At 39.8% G+C, this 19178-nt stretch overlaps 1 protein-coding gene across 1 annotated transcript in view; it reads right to left on the reverse strand.

The window, feature by feature from the left end:
• The window catches only part of LOC128639042 (NXPE family member 4-like), a 125888-nt gene extending 107463 nt beyond the window's left edge, over window positions 1–18425 (reverse strand). The window contains exons 1-3 of the mRNA XM_053691183.1: window positions 18381–18425; window positions 9666–10354; window positions 8813–8874 (exon numbers count right to left, since the gene is read on the reverse strand). Of these exons, the coding sequence (XP_053547158.1) occupies window positions 8813–8874; window positions 9666–10354; window positions 18381–18425 (796 nt within the window). The remainder of the gene's footprint in view (window positions 1–8812; window positions 8875–9665; window positions 10355–18380) is intronic.
• Window positions 18426–19178: the final 753 nt, after the last annotated feature.

Raw genomic sequence — 19178 nt, forward strand, 5'->3', positions numbered from 1 at the left:
ATTCAACCCGATCGAGTACGATCGGGTTGATTGACACTCCCCTGCTGGCGGCCAATTGGCCGCGAGTCTGCAGGGGGCGGCGTTGCACCAGCAGCTCTTGTGAGCTGCTGGTGCAATGCTGAATTTGGAGAGCGTATTGCTCTCCGTATTCAGCGAGGTGTGGCGGACCTGATTCGCACTATCGGATCAGGTCCGCCAGACTTTGATAAATAGAGGCCATACTCTTTATGTCACCTGCATTAAGAGGTTTAAAGGCTCTAACAGTGAACCTCTCACCATCAGCAAAGAGACCACACTATTTCAGCATGTCTAATTGCCTTATGCAGAAATAGCAAGACCTGCACTATTACACCCTAAATGCACAAATGATAGCCAATGTATTGGGTATGCCGGCTGTCATTTATCCATTTTAATATGAACCCATTCCCTAAATGTATGCATGAATGTATAGTACTGTGCAAAAGTCTTAGGCCACCATTAGATTTGTTGTTTTAGCAAAGTTTTAATGACCACCATATTTATTTTTCAGTCTTAATTAAGATACATGAGAACAGAAAGATGAAATATCCCACAGTGTACACAATGGGTATCGACAAACAATGTGAGTACCTTTTCAAACCTGCACATACTTATTTAGTATCCGGGTCTTATTAGAGCCTACTCACCCCTGAGAAACCCAAAGACTCAGCGTTCCCAAAAGCAGGAACAAATTTTCACTCCTCCTATCGTGCAGCTCTTGATAGCCGTCAGAGGAAGCAGAGTATCCGGGTATCCGTATGCCTTACGGGGCTGAGAAATTGCTCAGCACAATCTGCCCTTTGTATGAGCTTCTATCTCGAAGTCAGTATGCAGCACTAAGCTGTAAGGAGGTGTTGATAGCCGTCAGAGGAGTAAGGAGGTGTTGATAGCCGTCAGAGGAAGCAGAGTATCCGGGTGTCCGTATGCCTTACGGGGCTGAGAAATTGCTCAGCACAATCTGCCCTTTGTATGAGCTTCTATCTCGAAGTCAGTATGCAGCACTAAGCTGTAAGGAGGTGTTGATAGCCGTCAGAGGAGTAAGGAGGTGTTGATAGCCGTCAGAGGAAGCAGAGTATCCGGGTATCCGTATGCCTTACGGGGCTGAGAAATTGCTCAGCACAATCTGCCCTTTGTATGAGCTTCTATCTCGAAGTCAGTATGCAGCACTAAGCTGTAAGGAGGTGTTGATAGCCGTCAGAGGAGTAAGGAGGTGTTGATAGCCGTCAGAGGAAGCAGAGTATCCGGGTGTCCGTATGCCTTATGGGGCTGAGAAATTGCTCAGCACAATCTGCCCTTCTGTATGAGCTTCTATCTCAAAGTCAGTATGCAGCACTAAGCTGTGAGGAGGTGACGTCGAAGTAGGTGTGTCAGTGTGTCGGCATGAGAGGAGGGGTGGAGGCTTTCTTTTCCCAGTACAGGTGTGGATACTTACAACAAGAGAGATACAGCAAGTACCACATGGCTGGTAGTAATCACAGAAAAGGGAAGAGAATGCAGTCTTGCTGATAAAAAGTTCCTTTATTGCAACAGCAAGGTTAAAAAATCCATGCCGGTTCAAATGTGCAGAAAGAGGGTCAAAGCTCTAGACGGTTGACATGTTTAGGCCTAAATTCTAAATATGACATTTTTGGGAGTAAAAGCTTATGGTTATTTCTTTAATATGTCCCCAATAGTGGTTATCATTCTGGTTTCCCCCTATACATAACTTCACATTCTTTCTTTCTCTGTGTGCCTGTTGGCATTCTTTTTTCATTATAGCCAGGTGTCAATTTTTGCTACATATATATATATATATTCTTGGAATTTTGTTTTTTTGTATAGGTAGTCTCCTATACAGGCAGTTATCATTATCAACTTCTTTTCAATGAGGCACTTGTACTGTGCACTCTTTTTTTGGACATTTGTCCTATGGTGTTATAACGAATGAATAAATTATATTCAGCCATATAAAGTATCCATTATGCTAGATTATTGTGCACTCATTGTTCCATACCCCTTTAGTGATGGATTATCAAGTAACTAGTGCCTTGTATTCCCATACACTCTGGTATTGTTCTGTTCTATCCTATTTACATTTTTTCATTCATTTTCTATAATTTACTCTCTTTACCTATTTTTCAAGCACTTTATGGTTATGGTTATTATTACATCATTATCCCCTTAAGGACACGGCCATTTTTCAATTTCTTTCCCTGAAGGACCAGGGCTATTTTTAAATTTCTGCGGTGTTTGTGTTTAGCTGTAATTTTCCTCTTACTCATTTACTGTACCCACACATATTATATACCGTTTTTCTCGCCATTAAATGGACTTTCTAAAGATAACATTATTTTCATCATATCTTATCATTTACTTTAAAAAAAATTATAAAATATTAGGAAAAAATGGAAAAAAACACACTTTTTCTAACTTTGACCCCCACAATCTGTTACACATCTACAACCACCAAAAAACACCCATGCTAAATAGTTTCTAAATTTTGTCCTGAGTTTAGAAATACCCAATGTTTACATGTTCTTTGTTTTTTTTTGCAAGTTATAGGGCCATAAATACAAGTAGCACTTTGCTATTTCCAAACCATTTTTTTTCAAAATTAGCGCTAGTTACATTGGGACACTGATATCTGTCAGGAATCCCTGATTAACCATTGACATGTATATATTTTTTTTTAGAAGACATCCCAAAGTATTGATCTAGGTCCATTTTGGTATATTTCATGCCACCATTTCACCACCAAATGCAATCAAATAAAAAAAATTGTTCACTTTTTCCCAAATATTTTCACAAACTAGGTTTCTCACTGAAATTATTTACAAACAACTTGTGCAATTATGGCATAAATGGTTGTAAATGCTTCTCTGGGATCCCCTTTGTTCAAAAATAGCAGAAATATAGGACTTTGGCGTTGCTTTTTGGTAATTAGAAGGCCGCTAAATGCCACTGCGCATCACACGTGTATTATGCCCAGCAGTGAAGGGGTTAATTAGGGAGCATGTAGGGAGCATCTAGGGTTAATTTTAGCTTTAGTGTAGTGTAGTAGACAACCCCAAGTATTGATCTAGGCCCATCTTGGTATATTTCATGCTACCATTTCACCGCTAAATGCGATCAAATTAAAAAAAACTTAAAATTTTTCACAATTTTAGGTTTCTCACTGAAATTATTTACAAACAACTTTTGCAAGTATGGCATAAATGATTGTAAATGCTTCTCTGGGATCCCCTTTGTTCAAAAATAGCAGACATATATGGCTTTGGCGTTGCTTTTTGGTAATTATAAGGCCGCTAAATGCCGCTGCGCACCACACGTGTATTATGCCCAGCAGTGCAGGGGTTAATTAGGTCATTTGTAGGGAGCTTGCAGGGTTAATTTTAGCTTTAGCGTAGAGATCAGCCTCCCACCTGACACATCACACCCCAGGATCCCTCCCAAATAGCTCTCTTCCCTCCCCCATCCCACAATTGTCCCCGCCATCTTAAGTACTGGCAGAAAGTCTGCCAGTACTAAAATAAAAGGTATATTTAAAATTTAAAAAAAAATTGTAAAGCATATTTACATATGCAGCTGTGTAGGATCCCCCCTTAGCCCCCAACCTCCCTGATCCCCCCCCCAACAGCTCTCTAACCCTCCACCTCTACCTTACTGGGAGCCATCTTGGGTACTGGCAGCTGTCTGCCAGTACCCTGTTTGCAAATACAAATGGTTTTTTTTTTGTTTTTTTTTTTTTTAAAAAAATCCATTTTTTCTGTAGTGTAGCTTCCCCCCCCACAGACAAATCCCCCACCCACTCCCAGATCCCTTAGATTTATTTTTGTTGGGGATTGTATCCCCCCTTACTGCCAGTTTTATATAATTAATTTGCTGTAGTGTAGCGGTTCCCACCCGCTCCCTCCCCGTGCACGCGCCCACCCACCGGCCCCCGTGCACGCGCGCGCTCCCGTGCGCGCGCCCAACAACCCCGCCCCCGATCTCGCCCCCCTCTCTCTTCAATTTGTCACCGATGGCCGCCCACCCGCCTCCCACGGTCAGCTCCCACCCACCAACGATTGCGGCCATCGATGCCGGTGCAGAGAGGGCCACAGAGTGGCTCTCTCTGCATCGGATGGGGGAAAAAGGTTATTGCAGGATGCCTCGATATCGAGGCATCACTGCAATAACCGTAAAGCGGCTGGAAGCGATCAGGATCGCTTCCAGCCGCTTTAATCCCCAAAGTCGTACAGGGTACGTCGCTGGTCTTTAAAGACCAGGTTGTGTGCGACGTACCCTGTACGACTCGTGTCGTTAAGGGGTTAAATTATATTCTTATGTAGTATATTATAGTACTACTATATTTCTATTATGCAATATGTATTTTACCATTTATAATAGTTAGTATATGTTATTTGGTCTTTTTAGACTAATTACAGAGTGTTTAATCTGATATTTGCATATACTTTTCTATATCATATATTTTTTCTTATAATGTTTTACAATAACTTTTGTGCTCCCGCTCATATTTTATATATGTATTTACCTGTGCTCACTTTGCTGCTGCAGCTTGTTGGGCCAATCACTTTAACTGCATTGTGTTTGAGGGTGTTTCCATTCATTATTTTTAACCAATTAAAATAAGTCTTACCCCTTATACTCACCTGTAAGGTGGAGCACTACAGGTTATGATTATGTCGTGTGCCTTCACCCTCTTTCTGCACGTTTGAACCTGCATGGATTTTTTAACCTTGATGTTGCAATAAAGGAGCTTTTTATCAGCAAGACCGCATTCTCTTCCCTTTTATGTTAATTAAGATACAAACAGAAAATACAGGAGATATGTACACAAAATATAAAAAAACACAATTTTCAGAACAAAATGGCTTGTTCAGGCAAAAGTCAGTATTTAGTGTGACCTTCCTTGCACTAAGCACATCTTGAGCTCTTTTGGGGAGACTGTCCTGAAGTTTTCTGAAGTAATCTTCTGGTATATTATACCAGGCTTCTTTCCGCACTTCCCACTTCTTTACATTTAGTTTGTCTTTTATTTATTTCTCTGTCCAGGTGATCCCAAACTGCCTCTTTAATATTCAGGTCTAGACTCTGTGGAGTGTTTTATCAGCTGTTTTTCTCTCCAAATATGATTTCACTGCATTAGCAATAAGCTTGGGATCGTTATCATGCTGAAAAATAAAACCATTCCCAATCAGGCGCTTTCCAGAAGGAATAGCATGATGAATTAAAACCTATCTGCACTTTGTAGCATTCATGATCCCATCAATTCAAACATTATCTCCAACACCACTGGCAGAAATGCATCCCCAAACCAGGACAGACCCTCCACCATGTTTCACTGAGGGCCACAAGCACTCATTGGCCTCTAGTTATCAAGCCGTCTACTTAGCTGCATTCCCCGGCCCAATACGCTCGCCTAAGCTCGCCTACCATCGCCGCCGCTGACCTGAATACGTTCGCCAAAGTTATCAAAAAAGCTGTCAAGAAGCCGCACACCAAGTACGGAGCGATGAGCAGCGGACTGATGTTAACTAACAGTCATCGATCTCGCTGCTCATCGGCTTCTTCGCATCTTTTTTGATAGCCTGTCACTAAGCACCCACACTAAACTACACTGTTTTACCCCCTAAACCGCCGCTCCCGGAGCCCCCCACAACTAAATAAATGTATTACCCCCTAAACCACCGCTCCTGGACCCCGCCGCAACTATAATAAATGTATTAACCCCTAAACCGGTGCTCCCGGACCCCGTTGCCACCTACATTATACCTATTAATCCCTATCCTGCCCCCCACTACCCCGCCGCCACCTATATTCAAGTTATTAACCCCTATCCTGCGGATCCCGGACCCCGCCGCAACTAAATAAATTGTTTAACCCCTCCAATCAGCCAATCGGATTGAACTTCAATCTGATTGGCTGATTGAATCAGCCAATCAGATTTTTCCTACCTTAATTCCGATTGGCTGATAGAATCCTATCAGCCAATCGGAATTCAAGGGACGCCATGTTGGATGACGTCCCTTAAAGGAACCTTCATTCGTCGTTCAGTCGTCGGTTGAAGAGGATGGCTCCGCGTCGGCTCCTTTGAAGATGGCTCCGCTCCGGATGGATGAAGATTGAAGACGCCGCCTGGATGAAGACTTCTGCCGGATGAAGGACCTCTTGGATAAATATTTCGGCCCGGTTGGGTGAAGACAGCTCAAGGTAGGATGATCTTCAGGGGGTTAGTTTTAGGTTTTTTTAAGGGGGGTTTGGGTGGGTTAGAGTAAGGGTATGTGGGTGGTGGGTTTTAATGTTGGGGGGTTGTATTTTTTTTTACAGGTAAAAGAGCTGATTACTTTGGGGCAATGCCCGTAAAAAGCCCTTTTAAGGGCTTGTAAAAGAGCTGGTTACCTTGTAATTTAGAATAGGGTAGGGCATTTTTTTATTTTGGGGGGCTTTATTATTTTATTAGGGGGCTTAGATTAGGTGTAATTAGTTTAAACTTCTTGTAATTCTTTTTTATTTGCTGTAATTTAGTGGGGGGGGGTTTGTACATATTTTAGTTTATTTAATTTAATTTAGGTAATTGTAGTTAATTTATTTAATTAATTTAATGATAGTGTAGTGTTAGGTATATTTGTAACTTAGGTTAGGATTTATTTTACAGGTAATTTTGTAATTATTTTTACTAGGTAGGTATTAAATAGTAATTAACTATTTAATAGCTATTGTACCTAGTTAAAATAAATACAAAGTTGCATGTAAAATAAATATAAATCCTACAATAGCTAAAATATAATTATTAGTTATATTGTAGCTATCTTAGGGTTTATTTTATAGGTAAGTAATTAGTTTTAAATAGGATTAATTTAGTTAATACGAGTAATATTATTTAGATTTATTAAAATAATATTTAAGTTAGGGGGGTTAGGGTTAGTGTTAGACTTAGATTAGGGGTTAATAATTTTAATATAGGTGGCGGCGGTATAGGGGGGGCAGGATAGGGGTTAATAACTTTAATATAGGTGGCGGCGGGGTCTGGGAGCGGTGGTTTAGGGGTTAAACAATTTATTTAGTTGCGGCGGGGTACGGAATCCGCAGAATAGGGGTTAATAAGTTTATGTAGGTGGCGGCGGTATAGGGGGCGGCAGATTAGGGGTTAATATGTATAATGTAGGTGGCGTTGGGTCAGGGAGTGGCGGTTTAGGGGTTAACATGTTTATTATAGTTGCGGCGGGGTCCAGGAGCGGCGGGTTAGTGGGTAATAAGTTTATTTAGTTGCGGCGGTGTAGGGGGGGCAGATTAAGGGTGTTTAGACTCGGCGTACATGTTAGGGTGTTAGGTGCAGACATCTCCCATAGGAATCAATGGGATATCGGGCAGCAGCGAACATGAGCTTTCGCTATGGTCAGACTCCCATTGATTCCTATGGTATCCACCACCTCCAGGGCGTCGGATTGAAATCCAGGTACGCTGGGCCGGAATAGTGGCGAGCGTACCTGGTAGTAGTTTGATATCTACCAAAAGTAGTCAGATTGTGCCAAACTTGCGTTCAGAACATCTGTAGTGACTTAACCATCGATCTGTGTCGGACTGAGTCTGGTGGATCGTAGGTTACGTCACTATATTCTACTTTTGCCGGGCTGTAGGGCTTGATAACTAAGGTGAATCAGCCTCGCCACAAATACGCTGCGGAATTCCAGCGTATTTGCGGTTGATGGCTTGATAACAAGAGGCCATTATTCCATCTCTCTCCAACTCTTCTTCTCAAATATTGTCTACGATTGGACCCAAAATTTCAAACTTGGATTTGTCTCTCCATTATACTCTTTTCCACTGGTCTTCATTCCAATATTTGTGAGCTTTAGCATATCTTAGTATTTTTGCCCTGTTCAACTTACAAAAAAAGTGGTTTCTTGGCTGCTACCCTTCCACAAAGACCATTCCTTATCAAGCTTCTTCGGACTGTAGAAGGGTCAACTTGGCATCCTGATGAAGCTGCCATTTGCTGAGCCAGGTCCTTGCTGGACTTCTTCCGGTCTCTCAAAGAAGAAACTAAGAGAAAATTCTCATTAAATTGTGGAACTTTCCTTGGCCTTACAGTCATTTTTTTGTCATTGACCTCTCCTGATTCTTCAAATTTCTTGAATACCACATCTTGAGTATCCAGTTTGTTTGCTGATCTCCCTTTGAGAGTTGCCTTGCTGATGCAAAAGTATGATTGCATGTCTGACAAATTATTTGATCTTTGGCATTTTGAATGGAATTATGTTATTAAAAATTAGTCTTATTAGTAAGCTTCCAATAAATTAAACTCATTTACATATGCAATGCTCAAGCATATCTTGAACAAACCTGGTGTAACAAACCTTTTTCACAGTAGTCATTTTGACATTAAATAGTAAGACAAATACAGGTGTTAGCAATGACATTGATTAGGGTTCCATTTCATTTAGGTTTTCGAGAGCCAGGTTCCTGCTATTTCTCAAGTGTAAGGGAAGAAATACTTGCCACTTTAGCCTATAGAAGCAGTTTTTTCTGATTTGTTTCTGTATTTTAATCCTGCATACAAATATCCTGTATTTTCTGGTAATATTCTAATAAAAAGACTGAGAAATAATTATATATGGTCATTATATCATTGCTAAAACATCAAATCTAATGTTGGCCTAAGACTTTTGCACAGTACTGTATGTATGTATGTATGTATGTTTCTTTATATCTATCTATCTATCTATCTATCTATCTATCTATATAGTACAAAGTAACATACAGGTAAGTAGGATTTTATAGTGAAATATTTTTGCACACTTTGAATACTCACCACCACAGCTGGAGACAGAAAGGACGCCAAAGCTGTTGGGGATTTGAACACGAATATTTGAGCTTAAAAAGTACAGAACACAAAATAAATTTCTTTGCTTTAATGTTATCTATAAGTCTAAAAAAATGTAATGATGCTGTTGTATGCTTATAATTTTTTTTCTAAAAATTATTTAAAAACAATATCCATTGGTCCTACAAGATCCCTCACACACACTAAAAAGGCAAATTGACTATATCTCTTTGAGGGATCTACCTGCATTTCAGGATTCGAAGGAGAGACAACCAAAATACATTTTTTGTGAATCTCGCCCCTAGGGGCCTATCTATCAAGCTTGATGCCCTGTGTTTCTGGTTATGAAGACCGCTGCTCCATAACCTGTCCACCTGCTCTGAGCAGGCATAGAGACATCCCTGGAAATCAACCCAATCGAGTATGATCAGGTTGATTGACACCCCCTGCTGGTGGCCCATTGGCTGCGAGTCTGCAGGGGGCGGTGTTGCACCAGCAGCTCTTGTGAGCTGCTGGTGCAATGCTGAATATAGAGAGCGTACTGCTCTCCGTATTCAGCGAGGTCTGGCGGACCTGATCCGCACTGTCGGATCAGGTCCGCCAGACCTTATTAAATAGGGGCCCTAGTCTCAATATATACTTCTGTCCTATCCTAAGTTTTAAAGCTTTGTTGAGCAACATGCGTAAAGTAGATTAGAAAATAATTATAAATCAATTCAAATCCCTAGCTGTACTGGAAACACAATTTGCATAGAAAACACATGGAAAGACAGGTTTGCTATAATAAATCTTCACAATTAATTATTTTTAATACACTGCTAGAAATTATTAATATTCTTACCTGTTAAACAGTTTTTTTTCCATGTCACTCAGATAGGAGTGTGAATCTACGAAAGGACTTGACATGCTAGTCAGAGATCCACACGGCATGTTTGCCGGTTTGACACAATAAAAATACTCTTCTTCTTTGGGGTCTGAAAACTCACACAATTCTTCAGTTTTGTTTAAGTCAAAACCACATTTTGTCTTTGCTTCTTTCCCTCCAAAGTTGAAATAACCAGTATAGGCAGCGTAGCCATAACCTTTATTTCTTGCTCTCCATAGAGCTGAGACTCCTTCACTGGGATGGATTAGAAGTATGGACACTTTTACTGTTCCCTCCCAAAAAAGCTTGAAATGTATATGGTAAGTTCCGTTTCCAAAATCCTCAATCCTTCCAGATGCACTAGCTTTGATTTCAGGAGAGTGTATTCTTGCCATTAAGAAATCTCCACCGTAGGATTTTTTGTTGTCCAAAAAATCAAAAGTCTCAACTTGGACAATTAAATGATCCCCAACACAATAATTTTGGAGGGGATTTTTCAATGCTGAAATGCTTCTTTGTGCACTGGTTGTGTTGTGAATGTGGAAGAAATTTATTTTGGGAATCATACTGTCTATTTTTTGGAAGATCTTCTTGATGTCCTTCTGCAGTTCAGTTTCTATTTCTTTGACCTCACAATTTTTTCGGAAATACTCAAATTTGGGCAGCTTGTAACAAAATAAAACAAACCATAATTAATGTGAGTAAGCCAACTTATTCGTCTTAATATGATTAATAATTAAATATGCTTTATTATTTCAGTGACATTTGGGCTGGAGTACTTTTTTTTCCAGAGAGGGGGTATTGTGAAAAGTTCTATAATAAAAATATGGCAATTAAATTTGGAATTTCTCTTTGTTTTCCATTTGCATATAGGAAGAATATCTCTGTGGGATATACAGTATCTAGTGTAATCAGAATATTGACTTGTATTGTAGATACACTATATTTTGTAAATACCTAAAACACTTTATTAATACAAATAGCACTTTTAAGGGAACATATGGTCGTTGGAGGTGCTGACTTTTATTTTAACTCAGTCATTGTTAAAATGGTTTTGTTCCCATTAAGTAATACTAAAATGATCATTTGAAACTGTGTCTAACAGTGTTTTTAAATATACTAGGCTGTCTATACAAGGGTTAAAGGCATATTCCAATTAACAATTTTCAATCAAACAAGAAAAAATGTAAGACCTACATTACAAGTGTAGCGGAATTGATATTGCAGGGTGTGTTATCCTTTGTAAAATATAACAAGAGCAAAGAAAAGATACCTCACAACAGCACTCTTTGTCCAATATTAAGTTTACTTATAAGTATATAGTTTACAATGTCATATAAACTACCTACTGTGCACAGTGGTCACAATAATACATAAGTGTTAGTAACTATATTGACACAAAATCCTGTCATGACTAGCACAATACAGAAAAATAAGGAAACAACACATCACAATAATAAGTGCAATAATATGTGCAGTACAGGTAGATGCAGCCGTTGCTGTGAACACAGTTAATAATAGGTGATACTTATCATCCGCTGTGTGGTTAATGTCACTCAGACTGCTATTCTCAGATTCCAAGTCAATACTAACTTCACAAATTTCCCAAAAGGTTAGTATATTTGTAATCCCAGGGCTACGGTTTACCCCAAAAGAACCAGCACCTGCATCTACCTGTACTGCACATATTATTGCACTTATTATTGTGATATGTTGTTTCCTTATTTTTCTGTATTGTGTTAGTCATGACAGGATTTTGTGTCAATATAGTTACTAACACTTATGTATTATTGTGACCACTGTGCACAGTAGGTAGTTTATATGACATTGTAAACTATATACTTATAAGTAAACTTAATATTGGACAAAGAGTGCTGTTGTGAGGTATCTTTTCTTTGCTCTTGTTATATTTTATTGATTGTTTTATACCTCAGTACCGATATAATTTTATATCTTCTGTCCTAAGGTATTATAAAACCTGAGCAAAGCGAACATTTAAGTTTGTGTTATCCTTTGTGCAACCTTTTTACAAGTGGATGATTAAAAAAGGTTTAATTTTATTTGAGAAAAAAAATATTTGTCAATAGACCACACTTCCTAGTTAAAGGGACAGTCTAGTCTAAATTACACTTTCATGATTCAGATAGGGCATGCAATTGTAACCAACTTTCCAATTTACTTATATCAACAAATGTGCTTTGTTCCCTTGGTGGTATTTTTGAAAAGCTAAACCTAGGTAGGCTCAAACTGATTTCTAAACCGTTGAAAACCACCTCCTAGCTCAGACCATTTTGAAAGTTTTTCACAGTTAGACAGTACTAGATCACATGTGTCATATAGAAAACATTGTGCTCACTCCCTAGGAGTTATTTAGGAGTCTGCACTGGTTGGCTAAACTGCATGTCTGTCAAAAGCACTGAGATAAGGGGGGCAGTCTGCAGAGGCTTAGATACAAGGTAATCACAGAAGTAAAAAGTATATTAATATAAATGTGTTGGTTATGCAAAACTGGGGAATGTGTAATAAAGGGATTATCTATCTTTTTAAACAATACAAATTCTGGTGTATACTGTCCCTTTTACTTGATCCCTTGCACAATTATTTTGTATAAGTGTACAATTAGTTACGTATCTTTTTGTCAAAGTGTAAGATAAATCAGGGGAGGTATAGGGGGATATTTATCAAAGTGTCAACTGACAATACACTTGAATCCCTGATCAGCCAATCAGATTGAGCTCGCATTCTATTGGCTGATCGGAACAGCCAATAGAATGCGAGCTCAATCTGATTGGCTGATCGGATCAGCCAATCGGATTGAACTTGAATCTGATTGGCTGATTCCATCAGCCAATCAGAATTTTCCTACCTTAATTCCGATTGGCTGATAGCATCCTATCAACCAATCAGAATTCGACGGACGCCATCTTGGATGACGTCATTTAAAGGAACCGTCATTCGGCGAGTAGGCGTCGGTAGAAGAGGATGTTCCGCGTCGGCTGGAAGATGATGGCTCCGGAAGAAAGAAGATTGAAGATGCTGCTTCATAGAAGACTTCATCCCGATGATGGACTTCTTCAGCGCCAGCTTGGATAAAGACTTCAGCCCGATGATGGATATCTTCAGCCGCCGCTTGGATCCAGACTTCAGCCCGAGGATGGACGTCACTCTTCAGCCCCCCGCTTGGGCTTGGATCAAGACTTCGGACACTCTTCTGGACCGATCGGTGAACCTGGCATGGTGAAGACAAGGTAGGGAGATCTTCAGGGGCTTAGTGTTAGGTTTATTTAAGGGGGGGTTTGGGTTAGATTAGGGGTATGTGGGTGGTGGGTTGTAATGTGGGGGGGGGTATTGTATGTTTTTTTTTTACAGGCAAAAGAGCTGAATTCTTTGGGGCATGCCCCACAAAGGGCCCTTTTAAGGGCTGGTAAGGCAAAAGAGCTTTGAACTTTTGTAATTTAGAATAGGGTAGGGCATTTTTTTATTTTGGGGGTCTTTGTTATTTTATTAGGGGGCTTAGAGTACGTGTAATTAGTTTAAAATTGTTGTAATTTTTTTCTAATGTTTGTAAATATTTTTTTATTTTTTGTAACTTAGTTCTTTTTTATTTTTTTGTACTTTAGTTAGTTTATTTAATTGTATTTATTTGTAGGTATTGTATTTAATTAATTTATTGATAGTGTAGTGTTAGGTTTAATTGTAGATAATTGTAGGTAGTTTATTTAATTAATTTATTGATAGTGTAGTGTTAGGTTTAATTGTAACTTAGGTTAGGATTTATTTTACAGGTAATTTTGTTATTATTTTAACTAGGTAACTATTAAATAGTTATTAACTATTTAATAGCTATTGTACCTGGTTAAAATAATTACAAAGTTGCCTGTAAAATAAATATTAATCCTAAAATAGCTACAATATAATTATAATTTATATTGTAGCTATATTAGGGTTTATTTTACAGGTAAGTATTTAGCTTTAAATAGGAATAAGTTATTTAATTAGAGTTAATTTATTTTGTTAGAATAAAATTATATTTAACTTAGGGGGGTGTTAGGGTTAGAATTAGCTTTAGGGGTTAAAACATTTTTTAGAGTAGCGGTGAGCTCCGATCGGCAGATTAGGGGTTAATACTTGAAGTTAGGTGTCGGCAATGTTAGGGAGGGCAGATTATGGGTTAATACTATTTCTTATAGGGTTATTGAGGCGGGAGTGAGGCGGATTAGGGGTTAATACATTTATTATAGTTGCGCTCAGGTCCGGTCGGCATATTAGGGTTTAATAAGTGTAGTTAGGTGGAGGCGACAATGGGGGCGGACAGATTAGGGGTTAATAAATATAATATAGGGGTTGGCGATGTTAGGGCAGCAGATTAGGGGTACATAGGGATAATGTAGGTGGCGGGGGTGTACGGAGCGGCAGATTAGGGGTTAAAAATAATATGCAGGGGTCAGCGATAGCGGGGGCGGCAGATTAGGGGTTAATAAGTGTAAGGTTAGGGGTGTTTAGACTCAGGGTACATGTTAGAGTGTTAGGTGCAGACGTAGGAAGTGTTTCCCTATAGGAAACAATGGGGCTGCGTTAGGAGCTGAACGCGGCTTTTTTGCAGGTGTTAGGTTTTTTTTCAGCTCAAACAGCCCCATTGTTTTCTATGGGGGAATCGTGCATGAGCATGTTTTTGAAGCTGGCCGCGTCCGTAAGCACCGCTGGTATCGAGAGTTGCAGTGGCGCTAAATTATGCTCTATGCTCCCTTTTTGGAGCCTAACACACTGAAAACCCAGCCATTCTGTGAACTCTAAATACCAACGGTATTTAAAAGGTGCGTCCAGAAAAAAGCACGTGTAGCTAACGCACCCCTTTGGCCGCAAAACTCTAAATCTAGGCGTTAGTTAATTGCACAATCAATCTCAAGCATATACCTGTATTTACATATGGCCTTCTAAACAAAAACTTTGTGCTCATACAATGACGCATACATTTTTGTGCTCATATAATGACACAAAAATATAGAAAACCTGTCATTAATTGGTCTGTTTTGTAATGTGTGGCGCATAAGTTATTCAATCAATTATTGCAATCATTTACAGCTGGAGAACTTGGCATTATAAAAAGGGGTTTCAATCCACACACTTCATTTCTTTATTCTTTGGCAATGGAAATCGTTAACATGATATGGTTTGTCTTGCTATTACGGAGACACAGGGCAAGATGGGTGATGATAGCAAGCAGGTGCCAAGAGTCTTCCTGCCTATAGTTGGTCTCCATGCCCACAGTGATCGAGAGGTGATCCATCGATTTTGACTCAATAGGGCTTCAATTGAGAGGCTCTATGTCAAAATCAAGGACTCTCTCAAACCACTGACTGCAAGGACTAGGGCAATACCTGGGATGGTAAAATTACTATTGGTCCTCTATTTTTTGGCAACTGGATTACTCCAGGCTGTTACAGGTCTAGGCATAGGTATGAGCCAGGCAACCTTCTTCCGCCATCTAAAGGTTGTCCTTAATGTCTTGCACCAATGCCTAGTCCATCATGTCGAATTCCCCAAATACACCTGAGGAGTGGCATGCTGTCATGCTCCAGTTTTATAATCTTGCTGGGTTACCTAGAGGATTGGGGGTCATAGACTGCACGCATATATTGGTGAAGCCTCCCAGGGGTAGAGAGGAGCCATACCGGTGAATATCTAGGTCATCTGTGATGCCCGGTTTAGGATAATGAGCGTCCGCTATCTCTTTTAATATTTATGCAAATTGCTCTTGGGTCTCCCTAAGAGTAAAAGGGGAAACCAGACGTGGACTCCTTGCACACATGCCCTTAGAGAGATGCGACTGCACCTCACTGACGAGGCCCACAGAAGGCCAAAACGATCGTCTGAGGTTGTTATTTCTCTTGTTCAGAGAAGAATTGCCTGGTATTTCGGTGCTGGACTGTCATTGGGCAGGGTCAGACTGATATGCTACAGGATATTTTTTCTCTGTGAAGGGGCATAGTGTGCTAAAAGAGTATGCACCCTGAGTGGCACCGTAAAATGAACAGGCACAGAAGTTTTTCTAGCTTATGTTCTGTCTCAGCTGAGTGCATCTCTCTCTCTTTTTATATTTATTCAAATTGCTCCTGGGTCTCCCTAAGAGTAAAAGGGGAAACCAGACGTGGACTCCTTGCACACATGCCCTTAGAGAGATACGACTGCACCTCACTGACGAGGCCCACAGAAGACCGAAACGATCGTCTGGGGTTGTTGTTTCTCTTGTTCAGAGAAGAATTGCCTGGTATTTCGGTGCTGGACTGTCATTGGGCAGGGTCAGACTGATATGCTACAGGATATTTTTTCTCTGTGAAGGGGCATAGTGTGCTAAAAGAGTAAGCACCCTGAGTGGCACCCTAAAATGAACAGGCATGGAAGTTTTTCTAGCTTATGTTCTGTCTCAGCTGAGTGCATCTCTCTCTTTTTATATTTATGCAAATTGCTCTTGGGTCTCCCTAAGAGTAAAAGGGGAAACCAGACGTGGACTCCTTGCACACATGCCCTTAGAGAGATACGACTGCACCTCACTGACGAGGCCCACAGAAGGCCGAAACGATCGTCTGGGGTTGTTGTTACTCTTGTTCAGAGAAGAATTGCCTGGTATTTCGGTGCTGGTCTGTCATTGGGCAGGGTCAGACTGATATGCTACAGGATATTTTTTCTCTGTGAAGGGGCATAGTGTGCTAAAAGAGTATGCACCCTGAGTGGCACCCTAAAATGAACAGGCACGGAAGTTTTTCTAGCTTATGTTCTGTTTCAGCTGAGTGCATCTCTCTCTCTTTTTATATGTCCGCTCTGGATTGCCAGGTTCCAACCATGATTCCTTTGTCCTTCGGAATTCAGCCATCTACGATCAGTTCTGGGAGAGACAAATGCCAGAAGGAATCCTCATAGATAAATATCTCTTATATATTTATACGTACACTGTGTGCAGAATTATTAGGCAAATGAGTATTTTGACCACATCATCCTCTTTATGCATGTTGTCTTACTCCAAGCTGTATAGGCTCGAAAGCCTACTACCAATTAAGCATATTAGGTGATGTGCATCTCTGTAATGAGAAGGGGTGTGGTCTAATGACATCAACACCCTATATCAGGTGTGCATAATTATTAGGCAACTTCCTTTCCTTTGGCAAAATGGGTCAAAAGAAGGACTTGACAGGCTCAGAAAAGTAAAAAATAGTGAGATATCTTGCAGAGGGATGCAGCACTCTTAAAATTGCAAAGCTTCTGAAGCGTGATCATCGAACAATCAAGCGTTTCATTCAAAATAGTCAACAGGGTCGCAAGAAGCGTGTGGAAAAACCAAGGCGCAAAATAACTGCCCATGAACTGAGAAAAGTCAAGCGTGCAGCTGCCAAGATGCCACTTGCCACCAGTTTGGCCATATTTCAGAGCTGCAACATCACTGGAGTGCCCAAAAGCACAAGGTGTGCAATACTCAGAGACATGGCCAAGGTAAGAAAGGCTGAAAGACGACCACCACTGAACAAGACACACAAGCTGAAACATCAAGACTGGGCCAAGAAATATCTCAAGACTGATTTTTCTAAGGTTTTATGGACTGATGAAATGAGAGTGAGTCTTGATGGGCCAGATGGATGGGCCCGTGGCTGGATTGGTAAAGGGCAGAGAGCTCCAGTCTGACTCAGACGCCAGCAAGGTGGAGGTGGAGTACTGGTTTGGGCTGGTATCATCAAAGATGAGCTTGTGGGGCCTTTTCGGGTTGAGGATGGAGTCAAGCTCAACTCCCAGTCCTACTGCCAGTTTCTGGAAGACACCTTCTTCAAGCAGTGGTACAGGAAGAAGTCTGCATCCTTCAAGAAAAACATGATTTTCATGCAGGACAATGCTCCATCACACGCGTCCAAGTACTCCACAGCGTGGCTGGCAAGAAAGGGTATAAAAGAAGAAAATCTAATGACATGGCCTCCTTGTTCACCTGATCTGAACCCCATTGAGAACCTGTGGTCCATCATCAAATGTGAGATTTACAAGGAGGGAAAACAGTACACCTCTCTGAACAGCGTCTGGGAGGCTGTGGTTGCTGTTGCACGCAATGTTGATGGTGAACAGATCAAAACACTGGCAGAATCCATGGATGGCAGGCTTTTGAGTGTCCTTGCAAAGAAAGGTGGCTATATTGGTCACTGATTTGTTTTTGTTTTGTTTTTGAATGTCAGAAATGTATATTTGTGAATGTTGAGATGTTATATTGGTTTCACTGGTAAAAATAAATAATTGAAATGGGTATATATTTGTTTTTTGTTAAGTTGCCTAATAATTATGCACAGTAATAGTCACCTGCACACACAGATATCCCCCTAAAATAGCTATAACTAAAAACAAACTAAAAACTACTTCCAAAAATATTCAGCTTTGATATTAATGAGTTTTTTGGGTTCATTGAGAACATGGTTGTTGTTCAATAATAAAATTAATCCTCAAAAATACAACTTGCCTAATAATTCTGCACTCCCTGTATGTATATTATAGATTTTATTCATTCTGATTGCTAATATAAATACTCTATTTCTTTTACGCAGGTGATTCTGGATATTCTTGTCTTCTATGGCTGTTCACACCCATCCACAACCCAAACAGAGTGGAAGAGGTGCGCTACAATGAGGCCCACATTGCCACACGATTGGTGATTGAGCACACCTTTGGCGTATTGAAGAGCTGTTTCTGATGCTTGGACATCTCCATCTGGGTTCTTCAGTACGCCCCCTCCAAAGTCTCTTTTATTTTTATTTTATGCTGTATGTTGTACAACATTGCCATTAAAATCCCTGATATAGATCTGGAGAGCTCGGATGTCTCCAAGTATGGCGATCATTTAGCTTTGTTAGAGGAAAATGATGTAAGGGGAGTACAAGCTCAAGCAGACTATATTCAGGCGGTTTTTGGCCAATAATATTGCCAGCAATTACAGTGTAACATACAGTATTTTTATTTCTGCAATATTATTTTACACTATTGTTTTTATTCTAAAAGATTATATATTTTACATGTTTTAATCTCTCGTGTTTGGTAATGTTAAAGTGACAGCATAGTCACAGTTAAACCTTGAATCAGATAGGGCATGTAATTTGAAGCAACATTCCTATTTAAAATTATTATATATTCTTCTTTCTTCTCTTTTTATTCTTATTTGAAAGATAAAACTAGGTAGGCTCATCTGATAATATCTAAGTACTTCAAGGTTGCTTGTGGCAGACACAACACTAATTGTCTAATATGCAAGGAGTGAGGGAGAGAGAGAGAGAGAGAGAGAGAGAGAGAGAGAGAGAGAGAGAGAGAGAGAGAGAGAGAGAGAGAGATTTGTATTATGAAAATAAAATAAAAACAAATTTATTAAATAAGAATATCATTTAATGATATTATAAAATCTTAAAACAATTAAAAAATTAAAATAAAAATTAACATGCATAATCGAAATTAAATAATTAATTATATATT

The sequence above is a fragment of the Bombina bombina genome, chromosome 8 (genome assembly GCF_027579735.1).
Source record: "Bombina bombina isolate aBomBom1 chromosome 8, aBomBom1.pri, whole genome shotgun sequence".
NCBI lineage: Eukaryota > Metazoa > Chordata > Amphibia > Anura > Bombinatoridae > Bombina > Bombina bombina.